This window comes from Mytilus trossulus, chromosome 8 (assembly GCF_036588685.1).
Source record: "Mytilus trossulus isolate FHL-02 chromosome 8, PNRI_Mtr1.1.1.hap1, whole genome shotgun sequence".
In the NCBI taxonomy this organism is placed as follows: domain Eukaryota; kingdom Metazoa; phylum Mollusca; class Bivalvia; order Mytilida; family Mytilidae; genus Mytilus; species Mytilus trossulus.
Genome location: NC_086380.1, coordinates 6348235 through 6371477, shown reverse-complemented (window position 1 = coordinate 6371477; position 23243 = coordinate 6348235). Strand labels below are relative to the sequence as shown.

At 32.5% G+C, this 23243-nt stretch overlaps 1 protein-coding gene across 1 annotated transcript; it reads right to left on the bottom strand.

Moving 5' to 3' along the window:
- Positions 1 to 2321: 2321 nt before the first annotated feature.
- Positions 2322 to 22618, bottom strand: LOC134728186 (caspase-3-like). The gene is made up of 7 exons (XM_063592682.1): positions 22549 to 22618; positions 11877 to 11985; positions 11311 to 11370; positions 9593 to 9882; positions 7231 to 7445; positions 6088 to 6214; positions 2322 to 4475 (listed from the first exon to the last, which is right to left on the bottom strand). Exons 2-7 carry the CDS (start codon positions 11969 to 11971, stop codon positions 4297 to 4299), a joined length of 966 nt encoding a protein of 321 aa, XP_063448752.1. The 5' UTR covers positions 11972 to 11985; positions 22549 to 22618; the 3' UTR covers positions 2322 to 4296.
- Positions 22619 to 23243: the final 625 nt, after the last annotated feature.

The window sequence follows — 23243 nt, the reverse complement described above, 5'->3', positions numbered from 1 at the left end:
GGGGTAAAATGCAGTTTTTGGCTTATAAATTAAAAACCAAAGCATTTAGAGCAAATCTGACAGTGGGTTAAATTGTTTATCAGGTCAAGATCTATCTGCCCTGAAATTTTCAGATGAATCGGACAACCCGTTGTTGGGTTGCTGCCCCTGAATTGGTAATATTAAGGAAATTTTGCTGTTTTTGGTTATTATCTTGAATAATATTATAGATAGAGATAAACTGTAACCAGCAAAAAAATTTCAGCAAAGTGAGATTTACAAATAAGTCAACTGGACCAAAATAGTCAGTTAACCCCTTTAGGAGTTATTGCCCTTTATAGCTATAGTAAATTTTGAACCATTTTTCGTAAATCTTGGTTATCTTTTACAAAAATCTTTTTCTCTGAAACTACGCGGTAATATTAAACCAAACTTGGCCATAATCATCATTGGGGTATCTAGTTTAACAAATGTGTCCTGTGACCCGGCAAACCAACCAAGATGGTTGTCATAGCTAAACATAGAACGTAGGGTTAAAATGCAGTTTTTGGCTAATAACTCGAAAAAAAAAGCATTTAGAGCAAATCTGGAAAGGAGTTAAATTGTTAATCAGGTCAAGATCTATCGGTCTGTAAACTTTCAGATGATTTGGTCAACTGGTTGTTAGGTTGCTGCCCCTGAAATGGTAATTTTGCCGGTTTTTGTTATTATCTTGAATATTTTTATAGATGAGAGATAAACTGTAAACAGCAATAATTTACAGCAAACTAAGATCTGAAAATAATTCAACATGACCAAAATGGTCAATTGACCCCCTAAGGAGTTATTGCCTTTTATAGTCAATTTTTCATAAATTTATCTGTGTCCTTTGTTGAATATGCACATAGACCAAAGTGAACGACACAGACTCTTAAGAGCCTCTAGTTTGATTAAGTGTTCAAACTAAATATTTGCCCTTTTCTTAACGCCATTGCTGACAAAATCAGAAACCATTTCTTAAAAATGTCTCCTAAAAATGGACCAACATAATTTACTGAATGTAATTTATATATTTATTAAAGTTATTGGTCACATGACGTTGTAACGGTCAAGTGATTGTTTACTATAAACACGTGTGTGTGTTTATATCTAGCAGATGGTGTGTGTTTACGTTCAATTTGATTGGATGGCATATACCTGTAGTGCCGGTTTTACGGGTATATGTCCTCATGATTTTCGTGAAAAGCATGATTAAGTATTACTAAAGGGGTTAGTTTAAGAAAATAAAGTTATTCGAAGTTTGCCTATAGTTCAAAGTAGCAGCATTCGTTATTATGTTTACCCACCCACCCACCCTTTTATGAGATGGTTATTGTTAATGGGAGTATATGCATCATATATTACATTATATTAATATGAATTTTCCTCTTTTGTAGATAGTTTTTGATTGTGTAATTGTATATTACTGTGCTATTGTATGATTGGATTGGTAGTGTGCCTGAATTATAGTGAAGGACTTTAGTTTGAGAATTATATTGAATGGAAAGTTAATATTAAAGGCTGCTACTGCTGTAGGCACACTTATCCTATATATGTGATGTTTTATTTATTAAATAATTTCATTCGTTTGAGCTGGCGAATTAGAATATAAGTCATATATGTTTCACTTTAGGAAGCCACAATCACTTGGCGCAGGCGCCTTTGTGACTAACTGACGGGGAAACGTGACCTCATTTTCAATTTTCACAAGCACCACAATCCACGGTGGCGTTAGTTGATGGGAATAGATAACCCTTTCTCACCAGCTGAGTTTATCCCTAGTATTCCTGCAAGCTTCTGGTTTCTAAATCGTTACTAATCTGTCTTATGTGTTGTGCAATCGTAAAATTACAATCAATACTGAACTTCGCGCAAAATTAAAAAAAGAAAGTCCCTAATCAAAAGGAAAGTCCCCAATCAAAATCAAAAGCTCAAACGAATCAAACGCATTTATAACAACTGTCATATTCCTGACTTGGTAAGACATTTTCTAATGTAGAAAAAGGTGGATCAAACCTGTTTTTAAAGCTTAATAAACCTCTAACTTGAATGACATTCGCATCAAATTTTATTAAATTGACAACGATGTGTTGTTTGTTGTTCCAAAAAATAACATTTAAAATGTATTTAAATTTTACAAAACATTGGTTATCGGTAAGTAAAGGTACACATGTAAACGTAAAAGATTAAATGAAAACAAACCATCAAGTTAGTTTTAATCAAACAACATTTTATGACAATAAACAACACAAAAGGATTTAAACACGTTATGTCAACATTAAGAAAATACACAATGAATACTTTTTGTTTTTCTAAGTGTTCACCGATTCGTCTAAAATTCTCTAAGTTGGTTGATACTAAAATGTATATCTAAATTACCCAAACTAAAACCTGGGACTATTATGAAATAATAGCTCCAGCTAAAACCAAAACAATGTATAATGCAAAGACTCCTTATATGTATATTTTGTATATAAAATATCAAATTTATCAAATTTCGAGTGTATTCTGCTTGTGCTTGAAACGTATTAAGATAGGAGCAGAGAATTCCAAAACTCCTTTAAACATTTGTGTTGTACTTCTGTTTATTCTTTAATGGAGTTGTTAGATAAGATAAGATAACTTATCGGCACTAACGCATTGAAAATAAATGGTTATGGCAACAAATTAAAGACAAACTACAATAAAATATACATACAATGAAGGAGTGACAGTGGATATTTATGAGAGAAATATATAAAAATAAAAAGAGAAGCATATACATTATTCCAGAAATCAATTACCCTTTAATAATGATTTTCTCACCAACAAACATTCATTCAAATAGTTGACAACATTTTTTTAAAATATTGTTGGGGAATTAATCTATTATTCAATAGAACATTATTTAATTTAATCTCTCACATAGTTATAGGAGGAACATTTCAAAAGAAAGTGTAGTTCATCTTCAATGTCTCCACTGTTGTAGCAAAGACATACCCTACTCTGCTTTGGTAATTTTAGATATCGCCCTCTTTCAATAGATAAAGTATGAGCACTTAACCTCAATCTACATAATGTTGATCTATCACGTTTGGATTTGCATTGATCAACATACGAGGGTATGTAATCCTAGTTGCATGCTATCTGGTTTAATTTTATTGCCATATGACAAAGGGTTTTGTAAAGAAGGCGCGAAGAGATTTTTGCATCAACATGTATTTTGAAGTAAATGTTGTTTACTAGACGTGTACTTGATATAAAACCGAAATAAAAACTCATTTGCATCTTTTTTTGACATTTTTGTCAGTAATGGTAAAATAAGAACGTCATTCAATGATATATCAACGTTTTTGACCAATCGTAATATTTTTTAAATCTTTTTTCAGTACTTAACAATCAATAGAAATAAGAATCTGTGGTATTACTGCCATTGAGACAACTCTCCATCCAAGTCACAATTTATAAAAGTAAACCATTATAGGCCAAGGTACGGTCTTCAACACGAAGCCTTGGTTCACACATAACAGCAAACTTTAAAGGACCACAAAAATAACACGTCTAAAACCAATCAAACAGGAAAACTAACGGGCTAATCTATATAAAAAACGAGAAACGGAAACCACTTATGAACCACATCAACAAACGACAACTACTGAACCTTCAGATTTCTGACTAAGGACAGGTGATCACAGGTGCAAACAATTGTAACTAGTTTAAACGTTTAATTGGTACCAAACCTTCACCCTTATCTGAAACAAAACTAACATCACAACATAGAAAGACACACTGTAAAATATCAATTGAAAAGGCTTAATTCAATCAAAAGACATATTAACACAAGTGACATTACACTGAACAAATACATTTGATCTATGATATAATGCAAACATAAAATCAATAAAAAAAGAGAGGAATAACTAAAGTAACAGTATTAAACTGCTGTGACATTTTAAACAATTTCAGAAAAACAACAATAAGCCTGACAAAAATCCGCTTTTTACATTATTGTTATACACAGGTAAAATGACAATAATTTTGTCGTTAGGTATACAGTTCAAAAGGAGGAAGCAAATTTTTTTACAAAATAGATAACTTTGATGTTCATAGTACTGTGAAGTGAAAATGTATAGGTATACCAAAACATATGAACGCTGGTATACAAACCTGAATAAGTAAACATTAGATAACAAAAGCGCATTACAAATAGTATCAACCTTGATAATACTGTTAAGAATCAAATACTAGTAAATTAAATGTGAAACTTTGGGAATTATCCTTTTTTTGTAACAGTAGTTCGCTTATTCACATGTGTTGAATTTACACAAGAAACAGCTGCTTTGTCAGAGAAGAAGTCACACACGGTATTTTCATACATGAACTACGATAGTCTTTGAACTTTTTGTTCATTCTTATCAAAACTCTCTGAATCTCTAAGGCAGACTCCTCTTTATCCTTTAAAACTTCTACAATAGCTTTGATAAAGACGTTGCCATGACCTGTAACAGACAATTAGATAATTATTCGTATTCCTGATATTGAATCGTGCTCTTGTTTTCATTTAGAAACGGGGGTGGGGGATCGGAGGTTTTAAGTCATTTTGACTCCGTTCAATAGTTGGGTCATAAGATATACATGTGGTTTAATACTGAAGATCTTAGAAAATCATCGAAATCCTGTTTTTGGCCTATTTTGAGCCAATGTAAGTAAAGCAGGTCAACAATAGTTCAATTTCATTTTAGTACATGTCTATTTTATGTCATGAACATTTTTTGTATTGAACAATGGACCAAATATTTGAAGCCAAATAAGACCTCCTTTATGTATATATATATTCAAACATATTTTTATAAAAGGGTTTTTTGATTTATTGTTGAGCAAAAATTGAAAAAAAATCTTAGCAGACATTTTTTGGAAATATTTATGAGATTCAGCAAAAATTAATGTTTTGTTTTCAAATAACCCATTTATGTTTTCAGTCCACGGAACAAGGACATAAGACCTTTAAACGTTTGTCATGAATAAGACTCAAATAAATTAAAAGAAGTGAGAATGCTGGCAAATTTATTGCATACAAAGTAATTTGAGTGTGCCCCTTCACTTCTTAGTGAATAATACACGTTTGGTCTTCTTTTTTCCTGTCTAACTGCAAGGTTTAAAATAAATAATCACAACCACAAAACTGACATGCTCCACGTTTGCACATTTAAATGTGAGGCAAAAACACTGATGGTTACAAATCCAATATCATTGGTTGTCAATTTTCCGTAATTTTGACACATGCAATTGCATTTGATTTATGATGTGTTGCATTTATATATATTTTGTTAAAATATTATAAGCATAGTGTATTTTCAAATTGGTGGACGCCTGCGTAAATTATTGGTAACCCAAAATGTTGACACAGATAATTATCCCATCATGCTTCGTACTTTAATATTTTTATCTGATGTGTCTTTTGTAGACGTAACGCATTAAATCATTAATTCTGATATCTATGATGACTTTCTTCTTAAAAAGTAAACAAAAACTAAGCATTGTACACTACTTGTCTTGAGGACACAGTTTTGAAAACACAGTGTGCATATATATTTATTTTCTTATGTTTTATATCAATTTCTGATGACATCCTACCACAAAATGATGCTTCTAAAAAAATGTAATTTTTAGCAAAATGTAAGGTTTTATTATTTTCTTACTCTGTCGATCACTTTTTAATAAATGAATACACCCTTATATCAGATTTTGTTATTTTTTTTTTTCAGTTGTAATCAAAAACAAGGTTTCTCCAAAATATGCACATATAAATAGTACGCACAACAACTGTGCAAAATGCCATTATCATCCTACCTATATTTTTGTAGCTTTTGAGTTTACTAAATGTTGACAGACAGATGGACTGACGAAAAGACAGGTTGACAGAACAAATATCAAAGAGACAATTATTTGGTTCTTGAATCATTGATGTGTGGCCCTAAACATCTTCAAATAACTCCACAGTATAAACGATGCACAACTACAACATAAATCTTGTTTGATTTTTTAACTGTCAAAATTTATCTAGTAAAAATAGATATTTGTATGATTGAGAATAGATAAAACAACACCTACTATTTATGCAATATCCATCACTTGTGTATGTCAAAAAATCTGCTTCTCTTGGTATTCTTTTGGTTTCTGTTGTTTCTACGTCACTTGGATCATCTCCATCTCGTTTGCTTATTGATTCGGGAAAAGTCTGATATAAAGAAAAAAGACTATACAAAGAAACAGGATTTCTAGGAGGAAGCTCCTGTGTAACATATTTAAACATTAAGCTACCAGGATTACGCATTCCTCACGTCATGCACGTGCCAGGTGACCTTGAAACACAAATTTCTTACTTGGTAAACAATGTCATAATTATCATGTTGATATCAATTTTCCCCCTTTTTTGAAGTCAAAACATGTAAAACATACAAATAGTTTATTTCGATATAATATCAGATATAATAAAATATAACGTAACGGTTACCAGGAAGAAGTTGTCTGAAGAAAAAATTATATTTGTCTCACTTTGCATTTTAGTATGGCAAAACATTGCGTGAAACATCTTTAAAATACAGGAATGAACTTCTGTAGAAAATGTCAGGTTCCGCCAAGAGAAAAACGTTTTTTTCCGAATGAACGGAATTGATAGTTAAAAATATTAACCACGTGCCGATTTAACATGACGACGACTATAATTTAACAACAATTTCATGGTGTACTATCTATACTTTTACCTAATATGTGATGGATGAAATATTGGTGTACTGAGAGAAACAAAAACATTAATTTTTATCTCCGCTACTGTCATGCTAGTATATGTATGCTAAGAAAGAGGCGAGGATACCAAAAGCTCAAGACAACGCCATGGCCAAAAACAAACAGATTAACAACAGTACACAAAGCGACATAGAACAAATACTGAGCAAACGAACAACACCAAAAACTGAATATCTCAGGTGATCCGGAAGAGTAAGCAGATCTTGCTCCACGTGTGGAACCCGTCGTATTGCTCACCTTAGTACCCACCTTGGGATATGTCTGATTTAGAAAGGTCAAATCTGGGGTACGGGGAACGAGATTGTAGTTAACTCAATAAAATCACTAAAAGAAAAACAAAATTTAACGAAAGCTTTGTACCCAATTGTTTTTTTTATGAATGAATCGACATAGTCGAGTGGTTATTTCTGATTACGAAGTTAAGTACGCCTGTATAATGATACACACCTGGATAATAAACAACTTTGGTTTTAAGGCCAGTGAATGATTATTTTGTGGTTGGAAGGCTTCCTGTAGGTCCTTTAGTTCTACATATGGATGCATTATTTCTGCACCTTCTTTATGACACTGTATTAGTCCTGGTCTTCCATATGACATGACAATGAACAGTACACATGTAAATCCCTCTTTTCCTTTTGGTCTGTAGTCTGTCTCCTTTGCAACTAACAGTAATACAAATTTGAAATAAGAATGTATTTGGCAGCTTATTCATTATCACAGATAAATTCGTCCCAACATACTTAACGTTGGAACTCAATGACCTTGTGGTTTAATTTAAACATATTTATCTATAGTGGATTGGGAAACAAGTTTTACAACTTATATTAATCCCTTTCCACTTTGCGGTTTAAGAAGGTCTCTACAGTGATCAGTTGTCTGTCAACTCTGATTTTATGAGTCTAATTTACTCTGATATCTGACAAGAACTTCAGTTTTCCTGCCAAAGATCTCTGCAACTTCCTCAACAAACATAAACTGGGCCACTTGATATTACTAAGGTCGCAAAAAGTGACCATAAAAAATATCAAGCAAACAAAAATGCTGAAGTGATGTTTTTTTATTCTTTTAATAGATGTTGTCCCATATAGTATAGTTAAGAAGTTATCCATCTTTGTTCTAAACAATTGATTTTTATATCTGTTCTTGATGACTAAATTTAAATTGTATCCATCTACAGATCTAGATAAAATGTATCATGTGTATGTAATAAATCATTTCAACAAAAAGAGACCTTTTATTTAGACTTCTTGCGGGGATAGGAGTATGCTTTAATCAATACAAATATTCTGTCAAATAAAACATCGCAATGTCTTCGGATTCGTTATTATTCGCTAGATACCACTTTTCGTGGATTTCTTAGCTATGGCTGAATCACGAAATTAATGTTCAACAAAAGACATATTCTTTAAAGGCTTGTATGCAAACATCTTCAAAATAAAGAAATTTCAATATCCAAGAACATAATATATCAGTTTCCTTGATCTTTAAGTATATATATCTATATTTAATGTAATTAGTCTCATACTAGTATGTTAAGCCCAACAATTTTCGAACTTCAAATTTGCGCTATCAAATATTTGTTCTTCGATCAGCAGGATTCGAACCCTTGCTTCTGTGAAATCGGTCTAACACCGCCTGTATCGTGTGCAGCGCCCTAGACAAATCGACCACATAGGCTATATTCAATATATACAAATATATACTCGTTTAATTTATCACGGGATACAGAAGATCATGAAAAAAGGGTGTCTTGGTAGTCCGAAGATCGTATTCAGTGTAAACTATCATGTGTTTAATTTCTGATTTTTATTTAAATTTCTAAATCTCGATTTTCAGATATTACCATTATCTGGCTTGATGTATATTCAAATCCTGCATATTTTTGACGGAAACGCAATGACAAATATGCACGCTATTAAATATACAAATTAATGTTTTTATTGTCGACTCGTATATTGTTTATCATTTTACCTTTATTGTACAGTGTTTCAAACTCTCTTTGTTAGATTTTGTAAACCATTCTGATATTTTTGTCGTCAAATGGTTGAAATCCAAGGTGCCTAAGTGTTTTTTCTAGATTATCACAGTCATCCTTGGCATAAGACCTCACTGCCAATCCTCTTTTCTCGGTAAATGTATATGATTACCCTTCCGGAGCACCGGATATCACCCCAAGTTTTAGATTGGGTCATTGGATTTATTTTTCTATGTTGTGTTTTGTGTACTATTGTTGTCTGTTTGTCTTTTTTTGTAGCCATGGCTTGGTCAGTTTATTTTCGATTTGTGAGTTTGGAAGCCGCCAGGTATCTTTCGTCCCTCTTTTTTAAGAAACACAAAAGTAACATTTTCTGTTTGCATTTTGAAAATTTTCAATTTCAGAATGCTCCAAAAAAATAAAAAATAAATGTATACTGGCATATTATTATTTCCAAAATAGCCGCCGCTGTGCATTATACAATTGTAGTAATGTAAAACATTCCAAAGAGCTCAAACTTCAAAGAGTGTAACTTTCATTTGTACATGCAGATGTGATATTCGACTTTGGAAATACCACTGGTAACGTAACCTTGGCAATTTGAAAGCTGTTTTTATTGTATTCCGTCAACTATCATGTGTTTAATTTCTGATTTTTATTTAAATTTCTAAATCTCGATTTTCAGAAATAACCATTATCTGGCTTGATGTATATTCAAATCCTGCATATTTTTGATGGAAACTCAATGAAATTCTTTTGACAACGACCAATGTGTTCGCATTTAAATATGCAAATTAATGGTTTTATTGACTCTTATATTGTTTATCATTTTACCTTTATTGTACAGTGCTTCAAACTCTCTTTTTGTTAGATTTTTGTACACCATTATGTTCTCTTTGTCGTCAAATGGTTTAAATCCAAGCTGTTTAAGTGTTTTTTCTAGCTCATCACAATCTTTCTTAGCATAAGACCTCACCGCTAATCCTCTTTTCTCGGTAAATGTATAGCCATCCATAAAGTTGCTTACAATCACTGCTTTCCCAACGTTTGTACATTTCATATATGTTGTTGAATGGAATTCTTCAGCTTTTATATCTTCTATGACTGTAATTTTAGACGTGTTCCTACAAATCAAAGTGATTTAAAACTTTCCACGTACATATATCGGTATTTATCGGTCGTACCTCTGTCTATATCACTCTGTTCAGCTCTTAATATTATTCCGTATCATGTCGTTGTGACGTCAAATACGTTGACCCGGCCTTAATAACTTTGACCCGGACTTATCAGCGACGTCATAATGTTTGAACCGACGTTAATAACTTTGACCCGAACTTATCAAGTCATCTTTTGTGTGCAGGCGAAACTAAGAAAACACTTCCGAAACACGCAAATATAGCCCGATAAATCGATTATCAGATTATCTGCATATTGATATTGTAAAATATCAGCTGCTTGGCATTATATGAAGACTTTTTGATCTCGTTCGCTACGCTCACTCGACAAAAAGCTTCATATCATGTCTCGCAGCTGATATTTTACGATATCAACTTGCAGATGACCTGATAATCGGTACATATGTATCTAATAACGTTCAGGGTCTTATAATATTGTCACTTACATACGTACGTACATGTAACCCTTAAAGACGTCGCCATCCCTCTGTCTCTCTATCTCTCTGTCTCTCTGTCTCTCTCTCTGTCTCTCTCTCCCTGAGGACTACCCGAGGATACCAAACCTTTAATTTTATTTATATTAACCTCATGATCCGTCCTTATTTGGCAATTTTAAATATATGTTTACCTTATACTTCTCTTATCAAATTAATGTTTTATAATCACCATAATGTCTAAAAAAACATGTACTTTATGGTAAGCTTTAAGAGGCTTTGTCATAACAAAATGTGAAATAATTTAAACGGAAAACAAATCGCCTGATTCATGCAAAATAATTAACAATAAAACATAGTAAGCAACCACTAACAATAAAACATAGTAAACAACCACTGTATTATGGCTGTTTCAACACATACAGAATCTGGCTACAATGCGCTCCATGATGCATTTATAAATATTCGTCTTAGACAGAATTATTACATGATCTTTCCAAAGTGCACCACTTATATCCTGTTTACATATGAAGGTTTCATTTTATGAATTTTGTTTTCAACAATGAGCAAAGCCCATACCGCATAGTCAGCTATAAAAGGCCCCTAAATAATGCTTTCCAAAAAGTGTTTTTTTAGTGTTTTTTTTTATTTTAAGTAGCTAAAATTGTAAACATTTCAGGACTAACAGTATTCAATTATGACATTACAATAGCTTGTGTTTTCTTATATATTTAAAATGCTATACATGATTGATGCTTGATGATGTTTTTTTTACATTTAGACTCTTCTACTTACAAATAAAAATTGTGAAATATTTTGTTGGAATTGTCTTTTATTTTAATTTTATTTAATTATGGACTTTCTGTTTTGAATTTTCCTATGGATTCAGTTTTTTTTGTGATTATACTTTTTTGTGTATCTTTTTTCTTGTTATTTGACTTACTCCTCTTTTGATGACAGCATTTGATCATCTTCCCCATGAGAAGTATCAGCTTGGTCATAACTGTAATGTAAAAAAGTAGTATTGTTTTACTTGTTGTGTCTTTTTTAATTATTTGATTAGGACAATATGTAAAAATAGATGTAGTTTTATGCTTTATGTACAGTAGAAATGAATGAGAATTGATAAATTAACTTGAATAGATAGATAAACATTTATTTTTATATAAAAATATGTGGCATGATTGCCAATAACTCAATGCTTCACAATAGACCGACTAACACAGAAATTAATAACTCAGTACGGATTTATCAACACTAAACAAAGCCCATACCATATAGTCAGCTATAAAAGGCACCGAAATAACAAATGTAAAACAATTCATACGAGAGACGGCCTAATGTATGTACAAAACAATGAACGAAAATACAGCAACAAACGACAACCACTGAAATACAGATTCCGGACTTTCTACAGGCGCATGCAGAATATGGCGAGGTTAAACTAGTTTATCATTTCATAGTATAAATTACTTGTCTATTAATCATTAATCATATAAATTTACAAACCCTCCTTTTGTATGTTTGGAGTTCATTGGACTACCCACACATTGTTTGTCTACCTCATCTCCTCCTCTTGTAGTATCTTCTTGTTTCGCACTCATACTTCAATCCCTTTCTGAAATAGAAATATAAATTCTATCATTGCCAAATACAATGTATTATTTATTTGCAGTGTATATTTTTCTTTACGAAGTATTTTGTAAAAACAAAATGCCAAATAAAGATAAAAGTCGTAATTTTAGAACAATTGTCTTCTTTGCATGCCATAAAGAATTTACGATGATATTATTTTTGAGTCAAGTTTTCAAATCTTTAATTACATGTACACATGTTATTCTTGGATTTCTTTTCTTCAAAGTTTATAAGACAGGCATATAAGGCTAAGGACATATGGCAAAAGGTTGCTTATGCCATTTTGGCTCCCAATGTCAGTCCGCAATTTACATTTCATTTTCTCATGATTTTTGTAAAGTGTCATGTACCATAATTATATGTGCTAAACATTTACTTGCATTGTATAGTTTTATGTTTTACTTTTATAGATTTATGAACGTATGTCTGATGTTCATTTAGGAATCTAGATAATTAATTCGTATGTAATTTTTATATGTTTTGTAAACGCTTAGTTTTGTTTCTTGCCTTGGCAACACTATAAACTGGTTTTGGCCCTAGTAGGTATACATCACATTTCCCAATCAAATGTTTGAAAACAACTTTTAAATTTGATTTCCTTTAAAACAACCTTTTTAAATGTACCTTGGAAAACATTTGACATTCAAAGTCCAATCCATATACTGCTACAAATAAATGTGTTTTAATGTAATCCATACTTCCTGATAATATAGTTTAAAAAATGTCTTGTGTCAATATTTTGAGTAGACAGATTTGACCAAATAATCTCTTTTCTTATTTAAAGATTTAACATGATTACAAGTACGCAGGTATCTTGTTTGAATCTGTATTCTGCAGACGGTTTTCTTGTGTATGTTTCTTTTACAAGTTACAACATATTGTCAACTACAACTACAATATTATTTACAGCATGTTTATTTTGTGATATATGATTTTCTTTTAGAAGTCAGGTATTGACCATGTATGAGCCTGATTTTGGGAACGTTTTGGCTTAAAATCATTTCCTCTATTGGGTCAATTATTTGTGGTGTCTGACTGACGTTAAGATGTAATCATTATAACTATGTTATTCTCTAAACTAACAGACTACGTGTAACGAAAAGTACGTTGCATAGAGAACACATCATTTGTCTTTCACATTCTAGGCAGAATGTCAGAAAACGTCTGCTTTTTGATCTCTCGCCAAGACAGCCTATCAATATTCAATTGACTTTCATGGTTCCGAAATAAATTTCAAACATATCTATTTGTCTCAATAGCACTCATACCACACCTTCTTATATCTATTTCATTATTCGGTTGCAATTACTTGTCTGACTATTTAAGGGTTGTCTTATTTGTTAATTGGATCACGACAAGTTAAGGATATGCATATTGTCTTACATAAGCATGATGAGTTTAGAATAAGGCATGCTATAAAATGAATATGAGGACATGTAACAAATCCAGGATATGTTTTTTGATTGCGAATGCACATTAAGTATTTCGGTACGTTCGATTCACAACTTTCATATATTTTGCATTGAGAGGTTATGATGGAGGTAAATACAGTTAAGCGCTTCGGACGTATGGTAATATTTAGCGTGTTGTTTTTAACAATTTAAATAATAAGATTTCTTTTTCTTCTTTAAGACTCCTTAGGGTGGTGAACTATTAAACAATAAGATTTTAAAGCAATAAAATATATTCGTCAATTTAATTTATCAAATTTTGCAGGATCTAAAGTATTCGAAAGATTACAAACATAAAATAATGCTTCAATGGTTATCTGTTAAAACTGTGTTAGCAGTAAGACAGATGTAACGTGTCTCATATATTAGGTATTAGAATAAGATAAAACAAATATTTTGCCTAGTAGTGATGGAGGTATTGTCTAGTCTTGGAAAACGTAGGTTTTATGCTCAAGTAATACAAATCCTGATAATATATCATGTTAATGTTTCTAAATACAGAAATATGTAGTTTGTGATTGACATTATTTGAGGAGGAGTTATTCTTTTTTGGAGACAGGCTGGGGATCACCATTGGTACACATGCTCCTTAACATATATGTAGATTTCAAAATATTGCACTGATTGTTAAACTTTAGATGTGTTTGCTTTTAATCATCTATATTTTTGTGAGGTTAGCATAATAATTCATCTCTACGATACGAATCTTTTATCAAACAGGGTTTAAACTACGTGTTTTGATTTATTAGTCAATCAAGAAAATCAACAAGTTACGCCTTCAACTTGGCGGTCAAGAAAGAAAAACCCTAAATCACTAATTGTATGTCAAACGAAACCTATTTATTTTATTCATAAAATGCCTGATAAACAGCAAAATTTATAAGGCGGCAATTAATAAATTGTGTCTTACCCTACTGCGAGTTAAAACAGTAAGTGTATCAAAAGTATCTACATTGTACAGGTGGTTACATTCACAAAAAAAGGAACACAAAAAACTTTCATGAATAGTACATGTAGCGTAAAACAAAGAGGTTATACATGTTCAGTGCAAACCATCTAAAAGTTTTATTAGATATAATCAAAAATATTAAAAAGTGCATTTGTTCCGGTTAATAGTAGAAGCTTTTGACTAGCATCCTCCAGAACATTAATATTGAAGTTGGAAGATTGATTTCTTTGAAATCATATCTCCAAAAAGACCAAAGAGAGAAACAATAAGGTATTCATTAACAGTTGAATGGTTGAATTCGTGTACATTTGTTAGGAATTATAAGTGCACGGGTGTCATTCGGTTTATCGAGAGAAATGGGCGTGAAAGAATATCTAACGGCGGTCAAGTATTGAGAGACGATCGTGAAAGTTCTGGTAACGGATCGTGAAAGACATTTAATCGAGAAGACATATGAAAGATCAGTAAATATTCTTATTTAATTAATTACACAGACACATTTACGACAAAATAAAACTGTCTGTCAAAATGGTTCAACATTATGATCAGTATGTCAGAATATCCAGTTTCAAAAGTACACAGTTTTTACAAAACGACAAAAGGCAGATTGCTTCTCGACATTTCAATGACATAAAAAATGTAAACAAACACGATTTTTTTCACAAATTTGACTAAATAAACTACGTTTATCAAAATAAGGGCATTGTATTTGAATTATTTTAACGGTTCTCATAGTTATTTTGTATAAATATAATCTGAAACTTGGTAAATAAAGAACTATTCACACAAAATAGATTTTTTGGATCGTGAAAGATCACGTACCGCATTTTTGAAGATCGTGAAAAGGATCGTGAAAGATCTGATGCTACGAAGACATTCATGTTGCTTACAGTGCGTGTTTCAGAATGAAGCGCGAAATATAAATCAAACGTTTAATATTTTTTTATGGCTAGCATTATTCCATACAATAGTTTATTGTCTTATCTAAAGACCATCAGAATTGACTCAATTTTATATTTTGAAATGATATAGTTAATGTAATGTTGATTTGGTGCCACGCAACTTCCGATGTCACTGTAGGACGTAGTGCAGTCGCCAAAAAAGTAAATTTTATATTATCCACCAATGTATGTTAGTGTATACTGCAAGTTGTTACACCCGGCACTTGAAACTTTTGTTTAGATCTCAAAGAGGAGCTAACATGAACTGCTGCACATAAAACAATCCATAGCATCGCTTTCTCGGGATATAAGCGGGGTAACAGGAAATTTTAAATTGTATAAGTACAAATAGTTAGCAAAGGTACCAGGATTATAATTCAATACGCCAGACGTACGTTTCACCTACACAAGACTCATCAGTGACGCTCATATCAAAATATTTATTAAGACAAACAAGTAAAAAGTTGAAGAGCATGGAGGATCCAAAATTCCTAAAAGTTGTACCAAATACGACTTTGGTAATCCTTTAGTATTTCGAAAAATTCAAAGTTTTGTAATCAAGAAATTTGTATCAAATGACTACATTATTGATATTCATGTCATCACCGAAGTGTTGAATACGGGGGGGGGGGGGGGGGGGGGGGGGGTGATACCCTCGGGGACGAAACGTCCAGCAGCAAAGGCATCGACCTAGTTCCGTAAATAGTTATTAAAGGTACTAGAATTATAATTTAGTACGCAAGACGCGCAAATACATTAAAATTATTATTTGGGCATTCGTGAACATGTTGTTTGTAAAATAGTTGGATGATTGTAGGATGAACTTTTTTTTATCGTCATGTGAAGTACTCACTTATCATGTGTTATAGGATACCCATATTTTGTATATTGGATCCTATAAACTAAATGTCCGTCAAACAGGATTTACCTGACTCTGAATTTGCCTCATTTCATGGATGAAGATTCATTTTAGTGGTCAAGTCCGTATCGAGGATTCGTTAAGCTTTAGGATAAATGTCTGTTGTTATGATTGTAAGGTGTATATTTTCGACTTGTGCAAGGTTTCAACTAACATTGAACTCATTATCATGCATCATTCGGCAATGTTTGTTTAATGTTGTTTGGCCTTTTGAATATATACATGTATGCAATAGCGACAAGGTGTTTCGTGTATGGTGTACATGTCTGTCTGCATGTTTCTTATATGACCATGATGATTCAATTGTGTTTGATTTATTAAATGATAGAAAGATGTCTATGTCTGGCTGTCGGTCAGGGTTCATATACTTTTGAACTTATGTTTCGAATTAATTGGCCAATCATCACTTTTACATTTGTCAGTTTCTAAGGCACTGCAAGAATCGGAACACATTTATTTGGTGTACGGGATATTTGTAGAGATCGGTATGGCATGGTTCATCTAACCAGGCCTTTTTTTTTTTTATGAAACATTGATAATCTTAAGCGCATTTGACACTTGTAGTAAAATCCTTGATATTATAGACGTTCAACACATATACTATCATAAGTAAAGCTAACAAGACATTACAGCATTTGCGCTTTGGTATTCTATAATATGTAAGTATATATTTAAATCAATCCTTATCTGCGTTGTTTATAAAGAACCTACAAAGTTCTGTTGCACACAATGTTGGTTATCGTTCAATCCAAAACTACACATGAAATGTGCTGTTTTTGCTATGATTTTTTGTTTGATTGATAACATTTTGGTTTAAACGTTGCATACTATCCATATTATTGGCTAACTAGTGTCGGTGTGCCTGAAGTGCACTAGACTGATTCACAGAGCTGAATCTTTCACACTTATTTAGACACGTTATTAGTTAGTTTTTTTTTTAACTTTTGAGGTAAAGTGTTGAATAGAAAACAAAAGATAATAGCTTTAATGTTCATCCTTATCAAAATAGTTACAGGCTTCAACAACTTGCAGATTTATCAAATGGTAATAGAAAAACTGATTTCTGATTACTAGTATTAAGTCTGGTCACGCATTTTCTTTCACGATCGAAAAAAATACGTTGCCTGATCTTTCACGATCAAGTTTGATGGAAATTCAACAAATTCAAGGTTTTCATAAACAAATTAACGATTTTAATGGAAGCACATAGTTTAATTTTACTGTACTATCAGATACACCAAAAATAAAATTTCAAATATAACATGATATTCTGAAATATGACCATTATAGGTACACAAAGCGTGTTATTTTTAATTAATTTCATAGACACGCATTGCGCCTTTTGTGTTTTTTCAAAAAGTATTTCATATTTTCTTTATCTTCTTTCACAGTTATGTTGAGGAAGTTAAACCATTTTGACGGACATATTTTTTTGTTCGGATTTGTTCCGCGTTTTGAAAATTAAGCAATTTTTTCAAAGATTCTGAACTAGAATGTACATTAAATGCCTTTCACGATCCGTTACCAGAACTTTCACGATCGTCTCTCAATACTTGACCGCCGTTAGATATTCTTTCACGCCCATTTCTCTCGATAAACCGAATGACACCCGTGAAGTGGGTCACTGACGTTTATTCAAAAACATTTAAACATTGTTAAAAGCACAACCCCAATCCGAGGGATACTACACATGGAGATACGCTTTGTAATGTGAAGTAAAAGCCAAAGCATTTAATGTATAGTGAATTGTTTTGTTGTTATGGTTACAGTTTACCTGTCAATATTTTTGTGTGAAATTGTTTTGTCTGTAATTGATTAGGTTCTCTTTTCACTGTTTTTTCCAATAAACATGTACTTTATAATACCATTTTACCCCTGTCATTTCATTAATTAAATTTTGTTGTATAAATTTGTTATTCTTGTTATTACTGTTGATAATCATATACCCCTGGTGAGGTTTTAAAAGTAAAGATTAAAGTAAGTTTCTCTGAAAATCATCTTTTTGGTGAACTGACATTCCCGGCGTCCCGTGTTAGAACTGAAAACAGGGACCTTCGGCATTTCAGTCATCGATCTTATCCATAAAGCCTCGGTCACACCTTACCGGATAGTATGAACGGACGCCTTACGAAAATAAAAGTTGTCCGTCGACAAAATAGTTATCTGTTGGGAGTCCGTTGATGTAATGACCGAATAAAACGGACGTGTAACGGATGCATAACGGATACACACCGGATACGCAAAGTACGAGAAACGGACACGTATCGGACAGAACGGATGTCGAACGTACATCCAACGGACGAGTACCGCATATAACGAACACCTGACGGAAGCGTAACGGATAACACAGATGAACAAGATATACGGAAAAATCAAAGGCGACATTAATAATACATGTAAATCGCATAAAAATGTTTCTGTGTAACTGGTTTCGGTTTGTTCCGCCAAAGGGCAGTGTCTGGCCTGAATAAGAACTGCTTGATTGTTTAGACGTGCATATACTCTAAGATCGAAGATGAATAATAAGAATTCATAAACCTTAAGAAATCTGATATCCCAATAATTGGCGTTTTTGACGCGAAATTTTCAATTGACATTTATCAATTGCCGATCCGTTCATCATCCGTTTTGTACGTTATACGTCCGGTAGAAGTCCGTTTCTCATCCGTTCAACATCCGTTTTATCCGTTTAACGTCCGGTAGAAGTCCGTTAGTGAATTTATCTTTCAGACCTCAAACGGATGTATAACGGATACAAAACGGAAATAAAACGGACGAGTACCTTACAAAACGGACGCCTGACGGACGTTTAACGGACATTTTATCCGTTGGACGTCCATTCAAAGTTTTGAAGATGCTCAAAATTTTCCACCGGACAGAACGGATTTCGACGGATAACACATACGCTTCACGGACATGCAACGGGTATGGACGGACGTCTAATGGACATGAACGGATTGAAACAAGTTATCCGTTAGAAACTGTGCCCTCTACTTGCCGACTTGTTTCTTTATTATTATGAGGCTGATTTCATGCAGGAACTTCTTAGGAAGAAAGATAAAAGGTGAGCAATATCCTTTAACTCTACTTTCCGCTATATAGATGATGTTCTTTTACTAAACAATTCAAAATTTGGTGACTATGTGGAACGCATCTATCCCATCGAACTAGAGATAAAGGATACTACAGATACAGTTTAGTCGGCTTCATATCTTGACTTACATCTAGAAATTGGCAATGAGGGTCGGTTGAAAACAAAACTTTACGACAAAAGAGATGATTTCAGCTTTCCAATTGTGAACTTTCCATTTCTAAGTAGCAACATTCCAGCAGCACCTGCATACGGGGTATATATCTCCCAATTGATACGATATTCCCGTGCCTGCATTTCCGATCATGATTTTCTTGATAGAGGGTTGCTGCTTGTAATGAAGCTATTAAACCAAGAGTTCCAAAGAATGAAGTTGAAATCATCAGTAATTTATCTTATAATTTTGGATTATCGGCTGTGCTCTTCTTCCCTTTAAAATGTCTTTTACATATAAAATATGCATGCTTGAATTTTTAAAACCATTTTGAAATTAATACATATTATATTTTTTTGCTATTATATAATATATAATATATAATTTACTGTTCAATCAACACAGTTGAAAGTCTTATTGATTTATAGATTTAAGTGAAGAATATTTAATCAAAGGAAAGTAATTGTACAAGAAATTTTAATAAACATGATGACAACATCATTATTTAGTATATGTGAAAAAGGATAATATAGATTCATGTATATGGATCGAAAGGGATAGGATTTTTTTTTATCTTAGCTAGAAGCTGATGAACGGTAAAAATTCTTTCGTGAACACGAGGTAAAATAAATCTAGGAGTGAACGCCTTTCGATTTAAATTTGAAAAGAAAATATCCCAATAACTTCTTTGCCCTAATTACTTAAATCCGAATGATCCTTTCTTATTGATATATTGTTATAAATTGGTAGACTTAACAAGAAAAATAAAGGAAAATATTGAAATACATATTTAAACTTGTATATTGTGTTTTTTTTTGTTATCATGGCCTTTCTTATTCTATGTGTGTATGTTTCCTCTATAGCATAATTATGAGTATATACATATTTTTTTTCTCTTGTTGATTGTTTCCGTTAAGCTTCTATGGCATACTGTGCATATTTCCTCTATTGTTCATATTTCTAATTTTTTTTTTAGTAAGGGGTGTACTATATAAAAATATATATTTTGATAACTTTATGACTATCAGTTGTGTTAGGGCTGCAGCATTCATACTTTCAACAAGAACACACAAAACTCTATTCCTAACGAAAGATCGAGTGCACCTTTGAATTTCTTTAACTGATTCCCAATAAAGATAAGAAATAAAAAAGCTATGCTACGACATATCTATTCAAGATACTCTCCGATTCAAATAATGAAACTCATAGTTACTCAATCCGATTGGACCCATATAAAAGGGACGTGTGGATATATGAGATATGTTAAAGTTGTGTTATCTCGATCACTTATCAATCCTTTACCAAACGCTAATTATGCAATGAAATGAATGGAATATTTGCCACTGAACGTTAAACACCAAACAATTATCAATAAACCAATTGCAAACTAGATGTGTTCAAATTTTTAATCAAGGACATTATAAAAAAAAATCTTTTTGAATGGATAAGGGAGATAAATCGAACGCATATATACGACATGTCACCAAACGGAACTCAACGTAAGAAAACGAAACAGTCAACAACAGAAAATAAATTGGAACACGGATGTTTAATGACAACAATAAAATGCCAGATTGCAAAAAAGGACATCAAGTTGTTAACTGTTGCCTTTTAAACACTCTGCAGTATCGGTAGACATTTATTATAGATTTTATTATAACAAAATTACTGCTCCATAACAATACGTTCGTAGAGTTTCGTCCGTTCGTAAGTTGTTGAGAAACCTCTATTAAACAGTTTAATGTCTCAAATTAAATAGTATTTTGAATCAAATTAAACATGTTAAGCAGTAGTTTGTTTCAAATTAAACAGTATTTTTAAGTTAGTTTTTATAATGCAAAGACCTTTCCAGGGCTAAGTGATGTCGATCAGTCTAGTTAAACTTTGAAAACTATGATTAGTTAACAATTAAAAGTGAAACCACGAAAACTGATTAACTGAGCAAGTTTATTAATACTTCAAACGAAACATTAAATGCATGTACTGGCAGATAATTTCGTTATTCAGAGCACCCCGAGGAATACGAGGCCATGACAGATGAATACGTGTACATTCCCTATCGGGACATTGCGTTACTGACGTATTTTCGCAAATATTCAGACGAACAGTCCATCCCCTACACAAAAAGAATAAGTTTATTCCATACACCCCGCCGCATTTTTGCGCCTGTCCCAAGTCAGGAGCCTCCGGCCTTTTTTAGTCTTGTATTGTTTTAATTTTAGTTTCTTGTGTACAATTTGGAAATTAGTATGGCGTTCATTATCACTGAACTAGTATATATTTGTTTAGGGGCCAGCTAAAGGACTCCTCCGGGTGCGGGCATTGCTCGCTACATTGAAGAACTATTGGTGACTTTCTGCTGTTGTGTTTTTTTTCTATGGTTGGGTTGTTGTCTCTTTGACACATTCCCCATTTCCATTCTCAATTTTATTATTAACCATGTTCTCTATAAAATTGTAGTGCTGTAAATTCCATTCATTTCATTGTGTTCTATACATGTTATTGACACATTCCCCATTTCCATTCTCAATTTTATTTTTTACAGAGTTTGTCTTTAGTGCTGTGTGGAGGCAGTAGAGTGACTCCCCGTGCTTCAGGTGTAGGCTCTTTTAATATACTAGATTATGGAGTATGTGCCCGAGCAAGAACTGCTCTAGTTAATTACTTTAGGAATATTTATCAAAAAGTAGTATTTCAATATTCAGCCCCATTCTACTTCTTTGTCGGGTAATTAATACTGATAGCGTTTGACATTTTTAGCCGAACAGATTTATCAATTTTACATAACTTAAATTATTGTATGCTGGTTCATATTCTGGACGCCAGTCTTTGCTACTTATTTTATAATTCACTAACAAAAAAAACACAATTATGAAGCTTAGAAAAGGAAAAATAGTAAATACTAAACTTGTTCAAAGGGTATCTACACGTTTCAATCTTCAAAATCGGTTATCTAAAAATACTACCATCGCTAACATTTTTAACAATAAAAATCATGGTTACCCTTCTATCGATAAGTGTCATGCCAAAAAATTACTTACATGTCCCTGTCTTTCCACCAACAATACGGTAAGGTCCACGTTTATTGGTCGCACATTTTCTTTGAACTTTATGACTATCAGTTGTGTTAGGGCTGCAGCATTCATACTTTCAACAAGAACACACAAAACTCTATTCCTAACGAAAGATCGAGTGCTTCTTTGAATTTCTTTAACTGATTCCCAATAAAGATAAGAAATAAAAAAGCTATGCTACGACATATCTATTCAAGATACTCTCCGATTCAAATAATGAAACTCATAGTAACTCAATCCGATTGGACCCATATAAAAGGGACGTGTGGATATATGAGATATATTAAAGTTGTGTTATCTCGATCACTTATCAATCCTTTACCAAACGCTAATTATGCAATGAAATGAATGGAATATTTGCCACTGAACGTTAAACACCAAACAATTATCAATAAACCAATTGCAAACTAGATGTGTTCAAATTTTTAATCAAGGACATTATAAAAAAAAATCTTTTTGAATGGATAAGGGAGATAAATCGAACGCATATATACGACATGTCACCAAACGGAACTCAACGTAAGAAAACGAAACAGTCAACAACAGAAAATAAATTGGAACACGGATGTTTAATGACAACAATAAAATGCCAGATTGCAAAAAAGGACATCAAGTTGTTAACTGTTGCCTTTTAAACACTCTGCAGTATCGGTAGACATTTA

Bases quoted from the DNA above. Each gene is read 5' to 3' on its own strand.
- LOC134728186 (XM_063592682.1), bottom strand. From the start codon at position 11,971: ATGAGTGCGAAACAAGAAGATACTACAAGAGGAGGAGATGAGGTAGAC. The intron at 11,371-11,876 runs GTTTGTAAATTT...TTTACATTACAG, and splicing joins TCCAAACATACAAAAGGAGG to TTATGACCAAGCTGATACTT. The intron at 4,476-6,087 runs GTAGGTGTTGTT...TGTCTGTTACAG, and splicing joins TGATGGATATTGCATAAATA to GTCATGGCAACGTCTTTATC.